At 37.1% G+C, this 19077-nt stretch overlaps 1 protein-coding gene across 10 annotated transcripts in view; it reads left to right on the top strand.

Moving 5' to 3' along the window:
• The window catches only part of LOC123757522 (peptidyl-glycine alpha-amidating monooxygenase A), a 59096-nt gene that overhangs the window by 25465 nt on the left and 14554 nt on the right, over window positions 1-19077 (top strand). For 5 of the 10 annotated variants that reach the window (XM_045741233.2, XM_045741235.2, XM_045741234.2 and 2 more), the window contains 11 exons: window positions 2505-2655; window positions 3357-3550; window positions 4728-4809; window positions 5449-5553; window positions 8518-8676; window positions 9712-9946; window positions 11320-11451; window positions 13331-13500; window positions 14775-14981; window positions 15509-15627; window positions 17691-17787. In XM_045741233.2, the coding sequence (XP_045597189.2) occupies window positions 2505-2655; window positions 3357-3550; window positions 4728-4809; window positions 5449-5553; window positions 8518-8676; window positions 9712-9946; window positions 11320-11451; window positions 13331-13500; window positions 14775-14981; window positions 15509-15627; window positions 17691-17787 (1651 nt within the window). The remainder of the gene's footprint in view (window positions 1-2504; window positions 2656-3356; window positions 3551-4727; window positions 4810-5448; window positions 5554-8517; window positions 8677-9711; window positions 9947-11319; window positions 11452-13330; window positions 13501-14774; window positions 14982-15508; window positions 15628-17690; window positions 17788-19077) is intronic. The other 5 variants (XM_045741236.2, XM_069327104.1, XM_069327103.1 and 2 more) reach the window with 1 other exon arrangement.

The raw sequence follows: 19077 nt of genomic DNA, 5'->3' as shown, positions 1-19077 counted from the left end.
CTTTGCAGTCTATTCTCATGGCTCGGGCTATTTTATCTTGGAGATCAGTCTAGTGGTAAATATCGGGATATTGTGTAGTTGACTTGTGCAGTATCATATCTAGGCATAAAGTATAAAGAGGCAAACCAAATTAAAAAATGCAAAGACAAGTAATTCCAGGATGATGGGGAAGTTTATCACAAGCTACCACTGACCTGGCTGCCAGTGCGTCACGTCACCCCCACCACCACGTCTCTATCACTTGCCATCCTTGGCATCCACCTACAGAATCCCTGCTCAAGGAATTACCTATTGACTGAATTTTTTTTAACATTATATGAGCAAATAAGCATTGACATTTTTGGGGAATTTTGATAAATATAATATAAAACTTCTTAAATTTTTAGGTCTTTAGATTTTTAATTTTTAATTTAAGATACTTCTTTGTATTATCAATAAGTGACTATGGACAGTAGATCCTAATGCTGGAGAATATAGCATCATAGATATGTACAATAATTTTGTAACTTCCTGGTAGTTTTTTCTTTAATAAATAATGTTTAAAATTCCACTTGACATTTATGCATCTTTTCTTAATGAGCCCCCTTGGTGGCTTCTTGAAGGTATCTTGTTGATATAGCTTTCCCTTACCGAGTCACGTCAGCCATAGGGATCTTGTTGGCCTACCAGGGACCAGAGCCAGAACCTGTCCCTCATAGAAAGCTAGAGATTATGATTGCCCACACTGAGAAAGCATCTAGAAAGTGAAGCACTGCAAATACCTGAAAGATTCACATGAAGTGAAGCACCAAAACGGCCATCTGACTTCGCAAATGACTTTCAAATCCAAATGGTTCACTTGACACTCGCTCGAACCTCCTAGTGCACGAAGCCGCCAACAGGTGGTACCCCAGAACTTGTCTTCTGGGCCAGCAATGAGCCAGTCCTGTTGCTGATGTCGGAGCAATCAGACTTTCCTGAATCGCATTTGCCATAGCGAGTCCCCTGCTTTTCAGAGATTGGCGATGGCCATTCTTTGGACTTTGTCCTGTGGGAGTCATTTGATTGAACAGTATATCATTCCTAACATTTAGCATTTGCTTCATGCACTTATGTTTTCAAACCTCACTTCTTGCATGGACTGTCTTATCTGTGCTACAAGCTGGATGTGTTTAGGGTGTTCCTTTCTTAGGTGCTCGTTTAGCATTGCCCCTGCACTGACAGTGAATTCTGTAGTGTGTTTGGAAGTTTGCTCCGGAGAGGCCAGACCACTGGGGTGGCGAGCCTCACCTTGTGTAGTGTAGGAGTCATTGACTCCTGCGGGACCCTGTGGTTGGGACATTGTTTGTATTCTGGGGTGCACTAGGGCTCTTGTATTTATTTGTACAGCACTCCACCGACACCCTTCATTACTTACTACTTGTAAGTGCAGACTCTTCATGTTTTGGTTACAAACTAATGGTAAAAAAGTCTCCTTCTGCCACCTGTTGGGTGGGTGTTACCCTCTGCCCTGTGGCCTGCGATATTAGGATTGACAGGTTCGCTTTTATTATTCAAGCCTGTCATTTGCCTTTGTTTCCTTATTTTTGTAGACATGAGGCTCCACATGTGGCTGCTACTTCATTGGCTCATTTGTATGTGGTTAATGACAATAGCTTCGCCAGCCAGCCTAAACGAGCAGTTACTCACTCACTCAACAACCCATCTATATATATAACATAATATAACATAGTATAACATTTGTAACATGGTAGCATACCCATGAATATAATGACACAGTACAAGGAATGGCAAAAGTCAAATGGAAATAACTGTACACTACGTTAACATCAAGGAATGACCACAGTGTATCCAGTCATAACTGGTATATGCTGGGTCATGACACCTGTTGTGTGAACTGTTTGTATGGCTCCCCTTTGCTCTGGGTTCTGGGGCAGCTGAGGCTTCGGGACTCGGACTGCGTTTGTTGGTAGTTAGGAGGTCAGGAATTTGGCCTGGAAGTCAGGAATTCCTGGTGCATAACCTGTTGGGGGCTTTGTGCACTAGGGGATGCAAGCTAGTGTCAAGCGAGCCATTTGGATTTGAGTAAATCATTGGCCGAGTTGGTTTGCTGTTTTGATGCTATTTGTGAGCTTTGCAGTTGTTTGTATTGATTTGCTTACTTTCTGGATACATTCTTGATTTGGGAGATCTTAACAATTCCCAGCTCCTTGTGCCTCTGAGGGACCAGGTAATGACCAGTCCCTGATAGGCCAACAGGACTCTTGCCACTGATGTGACCAAGTAAGGGAAAGCCATCTCGGTAAAATAGCTTTCGGGAGTCACCAGGGTTCTACCAGAAAGAGACGTCTAATTACATTCAGTGCTGTTGTTTTTTATTGCTACTGTACTTAGTATTTGCTATAAATATGTTTAACCTTTTTCTCTTTCTTTCTCTCTCTTTCTCTGTGTCTGTCTCTCTGTGTGTGTCTCTCTCTGTTTCTCTTCCCCCACCCCAAATTGATTTGATAAAATTATTTTTACAGAAAAAAGACTATACTGAGATAGCCAAAGGTAACCCTCATTGGCCACAGGCATTCTACCCCATGACTCGGATACGTCAGGTTAAACCCAGTGATATTCTCCATGCGCGTTGCACCTGGAATTCTACTGCTCGAAACAGGCATACTTATATAGGTATTATTTACACTTGTAATATGTATATTGGGAATTTAATTATGAAAACAATAATATTGTACTTTAATTACAACCAAATTCTCAAGTATATATTTTTGTTATAAATTTTGTACTTACAAAGGCTTCATAAATATTGTGTTGGGATTAAAATTTTTGTTTTTGCATCATAATGTATTATTGTATCATAATCTAGCTGTTATTGGATCATAGTCTTATTTTGTATCAGTCTTTCAATAAGTGAGAGCAATATTTGGAGTTTGATGTTATTATTGTAATGGACATGATACCTATCAAATAGTTTTACATGGATTTATCACCAATTAAAAAGACTGTACCTTTTTTTTCAATGCAGCTGTTGTCATTTTCTTACTGTTTACACCCAGTCTGTATATAATTCTTGAGCCATAATACATGTTATGAACTCTGGTAACTTTGGTAACTGGTCACACTTAGCCATTCTAAATACGGTATACATTTCCTTGTCTGTACAGTATTCCATAATTAAAATGGGGAAAGTTTGACTTTGAAAGTTTAAGGTACACATATACAATGCCAAATACAAGTTGTATTTTATTAAATTTTTTCCTTCATAAAGTAAATTGTTTGGAGCAATTTATAGTCTTAACCTTTGTTTGACATCATTATTAGCAGTACACTTCATGCTTTAACCTAAATTTAATATTGTGTATTTTCTGATGCAGGCAGCACTGCTGAGGACGAGATGTGTAATCTTTACTTGATGTATTACACTGACCGAGACAAGGGATCCGAGACGGGCGGTTGTATGTTTGAAACCTTTCCTGTAATTACTCACAACCTGCCTCCGGATAGTGATGTGCCTTTACCTCCAAATCCCCTGCTGGAGGAGCATGCAAAGGGAGAGAATAGAGACAAAGTAAGTTGTGCTGTTAAGCTTTTATGTATGGATACTGTATTAAGTAAAGAAATGGGCCACTCTGTTAGGGACTTCATACTCATGGTCCGTAATGCTCAGCTTGTCAATTCTAACCACAGTAAAGTGTTCAGTGTTGGCTTCTTAGTGCACAGGACTAGTCTTGCACATTTAGTACTTTCTAGGAAGTGTAATCCACAAATGGTGCAAGATGTTTTAACCACTTGTCATAGTAAAGCACACTTGATATGTCTGGTATCTATTGGCTATTATATTGGCACCTACAGTCTTCACAAACATCTTGTTTTGTGATTTATTATCTCGGTCCATTTGTTAACATTTTCTTACATTTCCTAAATTTATTGACTTGTTTATATACCGAGATTGTAATACAACACTTTAACATGGATTGCAAAATTCTGTATAAAAGTGATTCAAGCACAGCTTTAGGTCATCATTATCTTAATTTGTGATACTCTATGTATTATTTATTAAACAAATTTGCATCCTATTATGAAAAATTATAAAAGTATACCGTTTATGGAATTAGTACACACTAAATCCAGTACATATCCCAATAAATGGCAGGCTGAAAAGTGCAAAGTTTCCTCCTCAACGACCTACGCTTAGTCACACTCTACAGTCACATTCCGTATTTCACTTTTATACTTTTCGGTTTTCCCTTTTCATTTACTCGACATCCCCTCGCTTAATATTTTTTATTTTCCTCTAGTATACATTTACAACATCATTTTCTAATTGTTATTCATGCCCAAATATTTTTTTTAGTATTACTTCTATTGTGGCTCCTTGGTATTTGCTACATTGAAAGCTCCACCCAATTCAATCCATGCCAGGCCCTCGAATCATTGTAATGCTTCTAGGGAGTCGAGGCCAAAACTTGGAACTCTCTAAACTAAAGAGGCACATGGAGCAGGTTGTTCCTAGAACTTCATAAGTCTTTAAAAATCTAGTTTCTATTGCTTAAGCCTTCCCAGTTTTATTTTTAGTCTCCCATACACCCATGTTTTTATCCCATACCTTAGAATGGTTGGAACAGTGCTCTCCAATAGATAGTATGTGGAAGTAAAAAAATATTGCACTATCACTCATGCAAACTTGTGCGCTTACACACACTATAAAAACATTTGTATAATATGTATTTTTAATATATTTTCAGGAAAAATCATTCACATATAGCAGTATTCACGATCCTATTATTTTGGACAAGAAGGCATTTTCTCGGAAAGATCCTCAACCAGGTACTGTAATTGTTGTTTATAATAGGTAGTCTTTTAAGAGATCGGGTATTACCTGTTGTTCAGCATAAATTTAGCATCCAGACAGTATAGATATTTCCTCTAGTATAATGGTTCCCAATCTTTTTCTATGCCCCACACCCTAAGAAATTTGTACTGTATTTATATTTGCATTTGTACAAAAGTAATTGAAGTGATGAAGGGTTAATCTACAAAAAGAGTAAAATATGAGCTAATTTACCTGATCATAAAATCCATTTTGACATTTTGTCTAAACAATGCAAACAAAATAATTATAAATACAATTCAGTTGATATATTATGATATAAGACAGATCCAACAAGCAAAAATTATAAGCTGGTTTTGCCTGAGATTACAATGACATTTTTCTGAGAATTTGGGGTCCCGAGGAAGCAAGTGTAAGCCCCTTGTGTGTTTGGGTGTTTAATTTTTTTTGATAGGCCTAAAACAACCCTGGTTGTGGTGCTCAGTGCAGGGATTAAAAGCTTTTGCATCATCTATCTTCTATGCCTGATGAGATACAAAATTAATATTTTTAGCAAATACTATAGCTTTAAATTTCTAAATTTATATACAAATTTTTACTTACATTTTGCTATCTGTGGGTAATTTTATTGGCAGGTATTGATTACACAAATTATGATGACATTGACTACGGCTTCCATCATCGTCTGAGACAGCCAAACAGAGGCTTGGGTTCACAGGTTGTTGGTGGAGGGTACCGAGGTGGGGAAGTGTCAGTGAAATGTGTTGATGCTTTGATGGCTCTCTTGCCCTGCTTTGTCAGTGTTTTGCATGATCCTGCCGTAATTTATTGACTTGTAAATATTGTAGTCTGTATAAGTGTGTGCGTGTATGTGTATGTATATAATATTATAATTATACACACACACACACACACAATGAATATAAAATATGTATTGTACCCAAAAGGCCAAGTTGCCTAATAAGCCAAATTTTCCTGAAATATTATATTTTTCAAAACCTTTTTCTTATGAAATGATAAATCTTTCCATTACATTATATATGATAAAAGTCAAAACTAATATACAAATTTGATCAAACCTCACCTAACACAACCTCTCCTCGCCTCGCCTGACCCAACCTCTCCTCTCCTTGTCTGGCCTTCTCCTAACGTAAATGTTTGCAATTCATGTTCCTAATATAATGTACAGTATTAATATTGTTAGGATAAAATCAATTTGGATAGAAATATTTGGAAAAAAAATGTTAGGCAAAATGGGCCTTGCATACTAGACCAAGTAGTTCCATTCCGTTTATAAGCCACATAGTGCTGTTCGTACCATTAGGTATGAAGTAAATATATATAAAATAGTCTAGTTTATTTGTTCTTAAATTTTTTTTTTTCCAAAGCAGTCAAGACGTGTTACCTTGTATATGGGTGTCCAATGCGGGGTGTAATATACAATCGTGAATTACTGCTGGCATCAGTTTTCATTTGCTACATTCTTTATTCCTTCTTTCGTCCACCCCATCCTTCACATTTTGTTATTTTACTCCCGGTATATTCTCGTTTTTAATAAAATCGGAACTTTTTTTCGTCTGTTCCTAACATAGTTTCTCAATAATCTGTCTCTATAATCTGCTTCCTTTGTAGTGTTGCACTACCCCTGCAGCAGTGGTGTTGCAACAGCACTACTGTGGTACACTGTTACGACACCTCTGTTGTGGTGCACTGCCCCTGCTGTGGTACAGTGGTGCATGGCCCCTGCTGTGGTACAGTAGTGCAGGGCCGCTGCTGTGGTACAGAGGTGCACAACCTTTGAGGTGGCCCAATTTTCATTACCTTTTGTTGCAACATTTGTGTTGGGCCTCGTATCTAGCATGTAATAGTGCTGGTTGTATCTAGTTCAGTAAAGTTGATCATGCTCTTTGTCTTGCATTTTATCTTTGAATTGCATCACTTTTTTTTAACTTGCCTGATATTGGATGTAACTTGTGTTTTATGTACATAAAAGTATTAAATTGTTGTGTTGATGATTGTTCTCTCTACCTGAAACAATGTATAGCTATATCTTTTATTATGTATTTTTGTGGGGAGCCCCCCATCGACTCCCTGGAGCTATTGGACTGATACATGCTATGCAACATTAGTCTGGGGCTTCAGTCAATGGAATCCTGCCAGGGACCAGAGCTGGAACCTGGCATTCCTCAGAGAGGCACAGGGAGCAATGGCTTAAGGAGACCCCATTGTATTTGGGGGTATTCCTTGCTTGCCATCGACTGGGGTTAGACACCCAGAAAGTTAGGCATCTCAAAACAAACCCCATATGGTAGAAATTGTAAAAACCCAAGACCGAACAGAGAAATGGAACTCCTGAAAAAAAAAACAAAGAAAACCAGCAAACAAGCAATTGTCATTCACCGCCACTGTGGAGCATGTCTGAGCAGCCCCTCTTTCCTCTCAGGGCCTTCCCCTCTCAGGGTCGATTGTTATGCCATTCAAGAAGACCTGGACAGTAAGTGTATGGAGCACCACTTGGCAAATAAAATTTAATGTAGATAAATGCCATATTATGGAATGTGGAAATAGGAGAAAACAGATGACACAACCTACAAATTGTGAAAAAGCTTTACAAAATTTTGATAAAGGAAAAATCTAGGGGTGGTTCTAGGCAGAAAACTGTCACCTGAGGACCACATAAAGAACATTGTGTGAGGAACTTATGCTATGCTTTCCAATTTCAGAATTACTTTTAAATACATGAATGGTGGAATACTAAAGAAATTTCTCACAGCTTTTGAGAGACCAAAGTTGAAATATGCAGCTGTTGTATGGTGCTCATATCTTAAACACATCAACAAACTGGAAAGGTGCAAAGACATGCAACTAATGGCTTCCAGAACTGAGACAAGAGCTATGAGGAGAGGTTAAAGGCACTAAATATACCAAAACTAGAAATAGAAGAAAGGCGATATGATTGCTATGTACAAAATAGTAATGGGAGTCGACAAAATTGACAAAAAATTCGAAGCCTGAAACTTAAAGAACAAGAGGTCATTGATTTAAGTTAACTAAATAAAACTACGGAAGAAATATAAGAAAATTAACTTTCACAAACTGTGGTAGACAGAGCAAATTAAGTGGGAAGGCGGTGGAGGCCAAAACCATCAGTAGTTTCAAAGCACTATGTGACAGTGCTGGGAAGATGGGACACCACGAGTGTAGCTCTCATCCTGTAACTACACTTAATAAATTACTGTTAACAACTGCCTATATTCCTAGGGTGTTTACTGTGCTTGGAATATTAGGTGAGAGGCCCCTGTGCTTTTTGCTTGGATTATCTTTCGGGATCCAGCAAGACCTTTATAGTTTTCACAAGATTTATTATGGACTGGCACGAACTAAAGTTCACTTCCTGTGAATTTGGTATGCAATTTGAAGGGTTCAGTGGCAATAATATGATGTATTTTTTCGTACTAAGGATGGCTGTATTCCATAAATTGTTACATTATGCCTTGTCTCTTTGCTCTCATATTGGCCTTCTCATATGATATGTAGTATGTTTTGATTTTTCTCGTAGTGTTGGATAGATGTTGATAAATAGCCTTACAGACTTAACGCCTTCTTTTGATAATTATTTGCATTATACAATATTTTGTATTTGAATTCTTCCTTAAGTTGCCATAATATTAAAGCGAATATAATAATTATTATTCTGTTTTTAGATAACAGATACCCGCAGAAGCCTTCTACCTTTAGTTACTATGAAGATGGTAGCTTGCCTCAGTCTCCACAAGTGTCTCAAGGTCGTCAGATGAACCACGACACCCAGAAGCCAGTGTTGAGTGAAGCGCCAAGGAAGGAAAAGCAGTTGAAAACTTCAGGTAGGATAGTATTTATTAATGTAGCAAACTCCAAGCTTTACATGAGGATTCATTCATTCAACACACTAAATACATTTTGACCATACTTACTTTTATTAAGGATCTTTAAGAAAAAAAAAAGGATGGATTCCAGTACTGTGAATTTTATGTAAAAAAAAAAAAAAAAAATAATAATAATTTACTGTACTGTACTTTGTAATAGTTTATTGACACATTGTACAAAATTTAAGGTGAAACTTGATAAAATAATAATTGTAACTGGTCATGCCATCTCTTTGAAAAATAGGCCCAGTGACATTACTATGCCTAAACCTTATTTTATGGGTTAAGTTTAGACCTATTATATAACCCTCATACTGTGTGGAAGCTTTAATCAGTGATTACTCATACACAGCTCCCTGAAAAATGACACCACATTAATTAGGCTTTGCTAACCTGTGCCACATTAAGAGTTATATTTGTATTGGTTATGCTGCTTTCTCGTTCACTGCTCCAGTCACTTGAGAGCAATTGGCTATCCAGCATTTGGAGACTGTAGAAACTCAGGTGATTAGAAACTCAAGCTACTGGAGAGTTTTTGGCTGGCAAGGCACCAAAGTTGCACCTGACTCGGGTTAAGACAGAGAAGGTACAAGAACCCTGACTTACCCTGGGTAAGGGCCACCACAATCAAGGAGGACCTCTAAGGAAGCGACTCCCAAACACTCCACAGAAGATAACTCTGACAATGTAAGAGCAGTGCTAGGGAGCACGCAGGGAAGGTAACCCTGAGTACATGTAGCTTTAAGCACTACAAGCCAATGTGAACCTGACTTGTATGAACAGAAAAGACACTAAGGCAAAAACCCAAAACATTTTGCTGAAATAGAGGAGCCCACATTAGAGAGATGAACTGGAAAACCACTACAGCAGTCATCTCTCTTTTCTCTCTCTTTTTTTCTCTTTTTTCTCTCTCTTTCAACCACTTTAAACATTACAATGAAAATAATTTATCCTGCACTGAACATGTATCTTAACAGCATATTTTAATTTCAGTATATCATTTAATTGAAAATTGGGGTCAGAAGGAGGTCAAATATGGACAAGTAGTTGCAGTTGCCATCGACTCCCATGGTGATGTGCTTGTTTTCCATCGAGGCGAGCGATCATGGGACGGCTCAACCTTCGTTGGTGATAAACTACGGGACACAAAGAATGCCATTGCTCAAGCAACACTATTACATCTGAACAAGAACAATGGTCAGATATTGCATGAGTGGGGAGAAAAATAGTAAGTCATCCTGAATACGTATTCAATATCACTATTTTACTAATATTTAGAATGGGTACGGCTCAAGTTGTTAGTGTATTGCTTACTGTATTATTGTATGATGAAGGGAATAGCAAGTTGGATTATTGTGGTGCTGAAAATATAATTTTGATATCAGAGGTGCTGATAATATTAGTTTATATCAAAATTGTATTATCAGCACCTCTGATATTTTGATATAAAGTTGGAAGTTTAGTTATTGTTAGCAACTCTTTGTAAATAAAGGGAACATTTTTGTGGTAATGCCTTGGCTTCTACAATTATAAAAAGTATTAAAGGTCTATCTTGAGGTTATCTTGAGATGATTTCGGGGGTTTAGTGTCCCCGCGGCCTGGTCCTCGACCAGGCCTCCACCCTCAGAAAGCAGCCCGTGACAGCTGACTAACACCCAGGTACCTATTTTACTGCTAGGTAACATGGGCATAGGGTGAAAGAAACTCTGCCCATTGTTTCTCGCCGGTGCCCGGGATCGAACCCGGAACCACAGGATCACAAGTCCAGCGTGCTGTCCGCTCGGCCGACCGGCTCCCTATATACGTAATATAATATAGGTCATATACAAACAATAAAAAAGTAAGTTAAAAAATGTACTGTATCATGATTTATCATATTAAGAATTAATTGATTACAAAACAAATAGTAAAAAAGGTGTGCTTACTGTTTAGATGAGTATGACATCAAATTTTACACATGGCGCTGGCTTATTTTATAAGCCACAACTGATGTCGGGAGGACGTTGGAGTTGCCCAGATAGCTGCCAGTTAACTATTGTTACCTAAATGCATACTGTGTACGGCATGATTGCAAAGCTGAACAGAGATCGACTCCAGACTTGTAGGCTGTCTTAAAGGACTTGAATAAGAGTACTGTACTGTAATAAAGGCGTGTGTTTATTTCTGCGTACAGTGCACAAATGCTGGCAAGTGCCAGACTAAGCTGAAGCAAAATTAAATCTTACTACACTAAAGTATGGGGTTTTAATGAATAGTAAAATAACATCAAAAAATTAAGTACTTGTGTTTTTATGAGTTAAGCAAATAAAGCAAAAGAGCATCAGCATTTGTTGGTATAATTTAGTCACCTGCAATGTGAAAACATCACTACTTAGAAACAGTAGTTTTCTCGCCCCCAAAACTGTACATGATAGTTAGCAAACATTATATATTTTAATATACAGTATTGCATTTTATATATACTTTTTATATTATGGGATATGACCTCTAGTAATGAGTCTGGAAGAATGTAGGCTGATATTTCAAGCATTAACTTTATGCAGTAGAAATTTGTTCAGATTACAGTGTTAATAGATTTAATAATGTTATGTATGTTGGCAGTTTCTTTATGCCACATGGTCTGACTGTGGACAAGGATGATAACATCTGGGTAACAGATGTTGGTCTTCATCAAGTTCTCAAGTTCCCTGCAGGATATGGCCAAGGACAACCAATCCTAACACTTGGCACAAGGTTAGTACAAAATATTTGTGAATTTTGCGTGACTAAACTGTGTAGCCCGATCACATTATATACTGTACATATGTTATATATAACTATCACTTTTGTGTGTGGCATTATGAACCACAGAGATTGTGTGTTGAGAGTTTATACTCACAACAATAATCGAAGGTCAGCCGATATTCGTGTGGCAGGGGCTGTCCTAGTACATTTTAACATACAGTAATTATTTGTCTGTGAATGGTTTCATATCTATTTTTTTGCAGTTATATTATTCAATAATGTGTAATTTGTGGAATTTATATAGTTAAATGTGTGGAACATTGCTAATCTCAAAAATATTAGCCTCGTATATAGTGACACTTGTATTACATTCTGAGAACAACCAACAGTGTTTTTACTGTTTTTACGCTATATACACACACAATATATATATCGCTATCAACATTTATATAAACCATAACAAACTAATAAGCAGTTCTGGTGGTATTGTGATGAAATCAAAACACAGCATGGAGCCACATGATATGAACAGACGACGCCACCAATCTTGATGCAAGACAATGAATTCCTCTAATATTCTACTTATTTTGCTATGACCAGCTACAAAACTGATGTTATTACCACATTCTTATCACAAAACTCCAGAATATGAATCCATTTACACAAGGTTATATTGTGAAGGAACATGAGATCGTTTCTTGATGCGTAGATGTAGGAAACAATGGCCGGATGCTGTGGCTCTCTACCTCATGCTGTGAATATCATAACTAATATTGTATTCTCTGATATCTGAACATTGTACATAGTCTTTGACAGTCAGAATCATCTATAACACTATCAATGCAAAATAATTAGTTACTTATTCATCATTACTAAGTGGTGCAGTGCATCATTACTAGTTGTACAGTGGTGCTGAGAGCTGCTCCTGCATGTGCCAGCCTTGGTCACTCTCTCAGTACTGAGGTTCTCACAGCCAGCACAGATGCTAACTTTTTTTTTTTCAAGATGGTGTCTGTTTACCGGATTCCTTAGGCACAGGATGAGAGCCCCGTGTAGTCGCAGGAATTTTGAATCGCTCCCTATACCGAAAAATGCCATATGGCACTTTGTGCACCCCAGATCAGGGTCTTAAACGATGTTTTAAATTCTGTAGTGATGTAGTTTAAGTAGGAGGTTGTGATTTTAGGTATCAATCTTTTCTCAGGTTAATGAAGAGGCCAATTGGGAATTAATTTTTGTCAGGAGCTGTGTAGATTAAGTCAAATTAATGACATCCTAGGTACTTTTTTTTTTTGGGGGGGGGGATCTGAAGCCAAACTGGCAGGAGCTTAGTACCTGTATGTTGAACTACATTAAGTATCTCATATTTTTATGTAGATGACCAGTGATTTAAATATTAATTGGAACATGACTGCATGTTGTTTTTACACCCTATAAATCCTAGAAGGAACACGGTAACTAGTGATTAAAACATTAATTGGAAGATTCTTGCACTGTTTACAACCTGAAGGAAATAAACAACAATTCATTCGGTCATTAAGTGGTTGATATCTCTGCACTGACTCCAGGTGTGTTAGAAGATAGTTGGTGGTGCAATTATTAATGATATGGTATTGCCTCACCCATCTTGGAGGAAACAAGATGGCCTCATGTTCAAACATTACTAGGAATTTGTGAACATATTCCATTCCTCCTGCTGTAGGAGTGGAACCCAGGACCTTTCTGTTGAGACCTGTCTCTGCTGACCACTGTGCTGCAGAACTGTGTTGTAACTGCTCGTTTGAAAAGGAGATTTACTGGAATTGTTTTCAGAGAGCCGTAAGGAACTGGTAACTGTTCATAAAGTTTTGTAGCAAAATTTTTCTAGCTATTCATTTTTATTTTTCAGATTTGAGCCAGGAAATGATGATACTCACTTCTGTAAGCCAACAGGAGTAGCTGTCATGAAAAATGGAGAATTCTTTGTTTCTGATGGCTATTGCAATTCTAGAGTCATCAAGTATTCTGCCGATGGCAAAATTCTCTTCCAGTTTGGAAAAGCTAGCAATAATCTTGGAGGCAAGTGAAATTTAAATATTTTTAACATTTAAAATTTTATACGTAATACTGTATTACATAAACATTAATTTATATTCTACCTTTCCTTGCAGCACCATTCTGTCGATCCACAAAATGCTAAAACAGTATTGTAGAGAGATTGGCAATGTTGCAACAAGACTAGGAAAAAAGGAAAATAATTTTTTGTGCTTTCCGTTCGGACTGGTATAGATGATGGAAATGATAGGATAGTCAACATCTTAAATGGCAATGAAAACCAACCTGTTATCTGCATCACCACTCATTGGAAATGATATAGGTTAACATAAGTGTGAGGAATTTTTTGGCAATTGTAGGGTAGTTCTAGATAGAATTAGGTCTATGGGGTATTCTAATCTTTCTTCCTAGAAGAAGAGTTGGAAATGATGAATGACCTATTTCTATGGCTATTTATGTCAATTGGCAAGTAGTAAAAATGGTTTACAATCAGTCAGGTGACTGTCCTTATCGAGGCCACTAGGGTTAGTGGCCCTCGGGTAAATCAAAGATTTTATGGCTAATGCAATATTGGCAGCTGAAAATACTTTAAAGTACTGGTACAGTATATGGTAAAATTTACACAAGGAATCTGGTGCAGGATGGCAAAATATTAAAGAAATTGTTCACCTATTTTTTTGAGACCAAAATTTAACATGCTGTGGTGGAATTGCACCCATATCTCAAGAAACACATCAATAAACTGGAAAGGATGCAAAGGCATGCTACAAAATGGCTTCCAGAACTGAAAAACAAGAGTTACAAGGAGAGGCTAGAGGCGTTAAATGTCGAAGATAGAAGAAGAGATAATATGATCACCACTTGCAAAGTAATTACAGGAATTGACCAAACTGAAAGAGGAATTCCTGGAACCAGCAACTTCATGAACAAGAGGTCACAGATTCAAGCTAAGGAAACAGAGGTGCCAAAAAAAATATTAGGAAGCTCTCTTTTGCAAACAGATTGGTAGACGGTTGGAACAAATAAAGTGAGGTGGTGGTGGTGGTCAAAACTGTCACTATTTTCAAGTTACACTAGAGTACCGTACTGGGAACACAGGACACCATGAGCATGGCTCTCATCCTGTAACCACACTTAGGGAATTACACTCAAGTAATTACATCACATCCTTGCATACCTTTATTAAAAAAATATGCTGGATAATTTAGGTATTGAACTATATTTATAAAAAAATGGAAAATTTCCAACTTTTCCCATCCAGCTATATGACTGGGCTTTACTATATTTCTCCTTTGCAGGCTTCATGATTGGCACACCTGCTCCAGGAACATTCAGTATTCCTCATGCACTTGCACTTGCCGAAGACCAAGGAGAGGTGTGTGTGGCTGACCGAGAAAATGGAAGAGTACAGTGCTTTACTGTTTCACAGGGAAAATTCAGGAGAGTATTTCAGTATGATGACTGGGGAGGTCGTCTATTTTCAGTCGCTTATACCCCTGCATTTGGTAATTATCAGACTGTTTCAATTGTTCAATGTAGATTTATGAGAACTACTGAAACATAAATACTAGTACACTCTATTTCTTTAAACCTTAAAAGTGCATTATCACATGTTGATTCCTGGGGGTAATGAGGTTATCATATATTGATTTTACTTATCACCCAGTTCTTATACAAAATATGTAAATATGGTTGTAATCCGTCCAGATGGATGTAATGCAATTACCCTAGACCCATGAGAAATTTTTTGCTGTAAATTTTAATTACCTACTGTCAGTAAGGTTATCTTGTACAAGAAGTCATCAGCGATTATCATCGGATCACAATTTGGTGTTTCCTGCCGGTGTTTGAATCTGGATGACATTACCAGACATTGGCAGCAAACTCTCAACACGACCAAGTTATGAGCTCAATTATAAAAATTGTCTGAACTAATAACTACTGTATTTTGTTGGGGGCTTAAGGATGGTAGTACATAATGTTAGTGTTCATATTATTATGTTATTTGACAACTGTTCCTTGATACTTCTAGGTGGAAAACTGTTTGCTGTCAATGGTCCACAAATGCTAGGCATTTCTTTGAAGCTATCGGCGTTTGAAGTAGATTATACCTCGGCTAAACTTAAAAGTTCATTTAGCCCTAACAATCAGGTAAGAAACTATAATATAAATTTCTTTATATAAAGATTTTTTTTTTAATTCATGTAAAACTTTAGTAGTATTATCAGCACTCATGGACTGAACAAAGTAAATATGAATGTGTATGTGAGGAAAGGAGGGGATGCTGTGTTTTGGGCAAGTGTAATTTACTTAAATTTACCCGAGGGCCATTAACACTAGTGGCCTTGACAAGGATAGGAAGCCGGTGGCTTGTCAAAGGCCCCTTCCTCATTGCCCTGATTATCTTTTCCAGTTTGATTTTAAAATTTAACAGCATTTTGGCATTTATGTTTTCAGCAGTTAGGCAGTTCCATGGGTTTATAACCCTGTGGGTGAAAAAGCCTCCTCTGTTCTCAATCCTATATTTGTGGCTTGCTGAGCTTGCAAACATTGCTCCTTGTTTGTGTTACATCTAACCTTTTTAAAGAAATTGTCCAGATCAACATCCTCCAAATGGTTCAGTATTTGAAACGTTTCGGCGAGATCTGCCTGGTTTGCTGTGTTTAGTCCTGTTGCCCTCAACCGTTCCTGATACAAGAGCCGATTTATCTCGGAGATGATTTTTGTAATTACTTAGGTGTTGCTACAGGAGGAGCTATGCTTGTTTGTATGTATGTTGGATGGGGGAGGTCATGTGTAATTACCTAAGTGTAGTTACAGGATGAGAGCCATGCTTGTGATATCCCATCTTCCCAGTACTGTCATTTGACGCTTTGAAACTACTAACGGTTTTGACCTGCACTGCCACCTCACTTGTTCCAACTGTCTACCACTGTTTGCTAAAGAAAACTGTCTTAATAATTTTTTTGTACCTTTCTTTCCTTAGCTTGAATCTATGGCCTCTTGTTCATGAAGGTGCAAGTTTCAAGAATTAATTTTGAGGATTCCTGTTATCATTTCGTATGTGGTGATTATATCGCCTTTTTTTTCTTCTTTTTCTTCTAGCTTTGGCATATATAATGCCTCTAACCTCTCCTCGTAGCTCTTGCTTTTTAGTACTAGAAGCCATTTCACAACATACCTCTGTACCTTTTGCACTTTATTGATGGGGTTTTTGAGATATAGGCACCATACAACCCCTGTGTATTCTAATTTTGGTCTCATAAGTCATAAGCAATTTCTTTTATACTTCACCGTCCATATATTTTAGTGATTCTAAAGTTGGAAAGCATATGCTCCTTCAACGATGTCTTTTGTGTTCCTCTGGTGACGGTCTACTATCCAGAACCACTCCTAGATCTCTTGCTTTGTCATTTCTTTAATGCTTTTCCACATAATTTGTAGGTTGTGTGGGGCCTATATTTTCTAGTCCACATTCCATAACTTGGCATTTATTAGCACAGAATTGCATTTGCCAAGTTTTGTTCCATACATTATTTCTTCCAGGTTTTCTTGAAGGACATGGTAATTATCCGAGTCTTTATCTTCCTTAGTAGCTTAGCATCAGCAGCAGACATGTTAATATAGTTATGTATTCCTTCTCGTAGGTCACTTGTATAGACTTGTGAAGATTACTGGTGCAAGAACTGAACCTTGTGGTACTTCACTAACAACACTTTTCCAGTCTAATACATTGCCTCTGATTACTGCACTCATCTTTGTTAGAATATTTTTTGTCCGTGTCAGCAGTCTGCTTGTCACCACCTCATTATCCAGTTTCCAAAACAACCTAATGTGGGACTCTGTCGGAAGCCTTTTTAAGTTACAGATAAACACAATCAATCCAACTATGTAGAATCTGTGTGTGGCTCTATCATAAAACTAAGTGGGTGTGTTAGAATGATGTTCATGTATAAAGGTGAGTACATGTGACTGAAGTTAACTGGATTGAGGTATCAAGTTGAAAGAGTATACAAGATGTGCTCTAAGAGCTAACAGTTAAAAAATGATGCATTGTGATGTGTGCGGTGGACACCCTACATGAACTGCTCCTTTGTATCGCTGAATGTTATGATATTACAGTAGTAGTCATTTATTATTCACAGTTCATTATTTTATTAGTAAAGAGGCTCAAATTACATCGTCCAAAATATTGCAAACATTTATGTTTTCAGGGTTTCAGTAATCCACATGATATTGCTGTGTCTGATGATGGATATGATGTTTATATTGTGGAAATTGGCCCAAACAAGCTGTGGAAGTTTGAATTAGGTAAGTTCAAATTAATTTCTTTACACTAATAACATTGGCAAATCTTTCTTGGGTAAGTGTGTTTTTTGAGAACCTGTTGTATTACACATTTAGATATGACATAAGTAGTTGTATCACCACTTAGTATTTTAAACACCATTTATATTTAGTTTTGCCTTTACACTATAACCTTTTGTGCTAGTTGAAAATGTCAGATAAAATATTTAGACATTATGCAGTTCTTATATAATGACAAGAATTTTTTATAACTTAATTTGAATGTTATATTTTTTTTTAAATGGAACTTAAATGCAAAGTTATGATAGCATTTAACAAGTGAACTTAAGATGTAAATTGACTTTAGGTTTAGAATTCCCTTCATGGTATAGTTGTCATGTCATTCTTCCCTTATTACAGGGATGGCACTCGCCGTCATCTCATTTAGTTTATTCCATTCATCTATCACGCTGCATGCAAAGAAAATTTTTGTACTCTTTCATTACTGTGCCTGTGTTTTTGTATTTTGTCCTACCTCTTCTGTTTCTTGGTGTGGCTTTTTTCAATTTTCTTTAAATTTTGATCATAAAAAGGTCAAGCCCTTTCCAAATCTAGTATAGATTATTGAAATAAATTAGAGGTTAATTCTGCTTTTATTACCCAATACTAATACCGGTTCTTAGATACTATAAAGAGACTGATACTCGGATACTGATACCTGGTATGTTAAATGTAAAATGTTAAACTTCAGACATAATGCTTCTCGTGATCTCAGGGTCTATAAGAAGACATAGTAAACTAGTAACACTCGGTAATTGTAAAACAGAGGGCCACGTGCTTTACGGTTCTCTTGGGGCTGAGAATGAACAGATAACCTGTTGTCTGTAAAAGCGGTTCATCATCTTGAAAATGTAGGAAAATTTTTTTACAATTTTATGGAAAAAATCTACAGTATTGCATGGGTATTTTGTTTGTATTTGTAAAGATGTACAGTATTTGTATAAGAATTTCTGATCCACTTGCTAACTTAATTTTTATTGTTGATGTTTAATTTTGTGAATTGTTGTAGAGAATTGTTGTTTAGATGGAAGAGGTGGTGGTTGATGGTGTTGGGTTGACTGAAGTGGAGATCAATAGTGATGAGGTAACTTCAGATGCTGAGGTGTTTTGGTCAACATGTGATGAGTCAGGTGCAGGTGGTGCAATGTGAGCTTCCTTGGAAACGTTCACAAAAAACTCTTCTGTTGAAATGTTTAATTCCCTTTGGAATAAATAAGGATTATAAAAAAGTCCTTAACTGTTCCTGGCTGATTA

This window comes from Procambarus clarkii, chromosome 19, assembly GCF_040958095.1.
Source record: "Procambarus clarkii isolate CNS0578487 chromosome 19, FALCON_Pclarkii_2.0, whole genome shotgun sequence".
Taxonomy (NCBI): Eukaryota; Metazoa; Arthropoda; class Malacostraca; order Decapoda; family Cambaridae; genus Procambarus; species Procambarus clarkii.
This window is presented reverse-complemented; position numbering and strand designations above follow the sequence as displayed.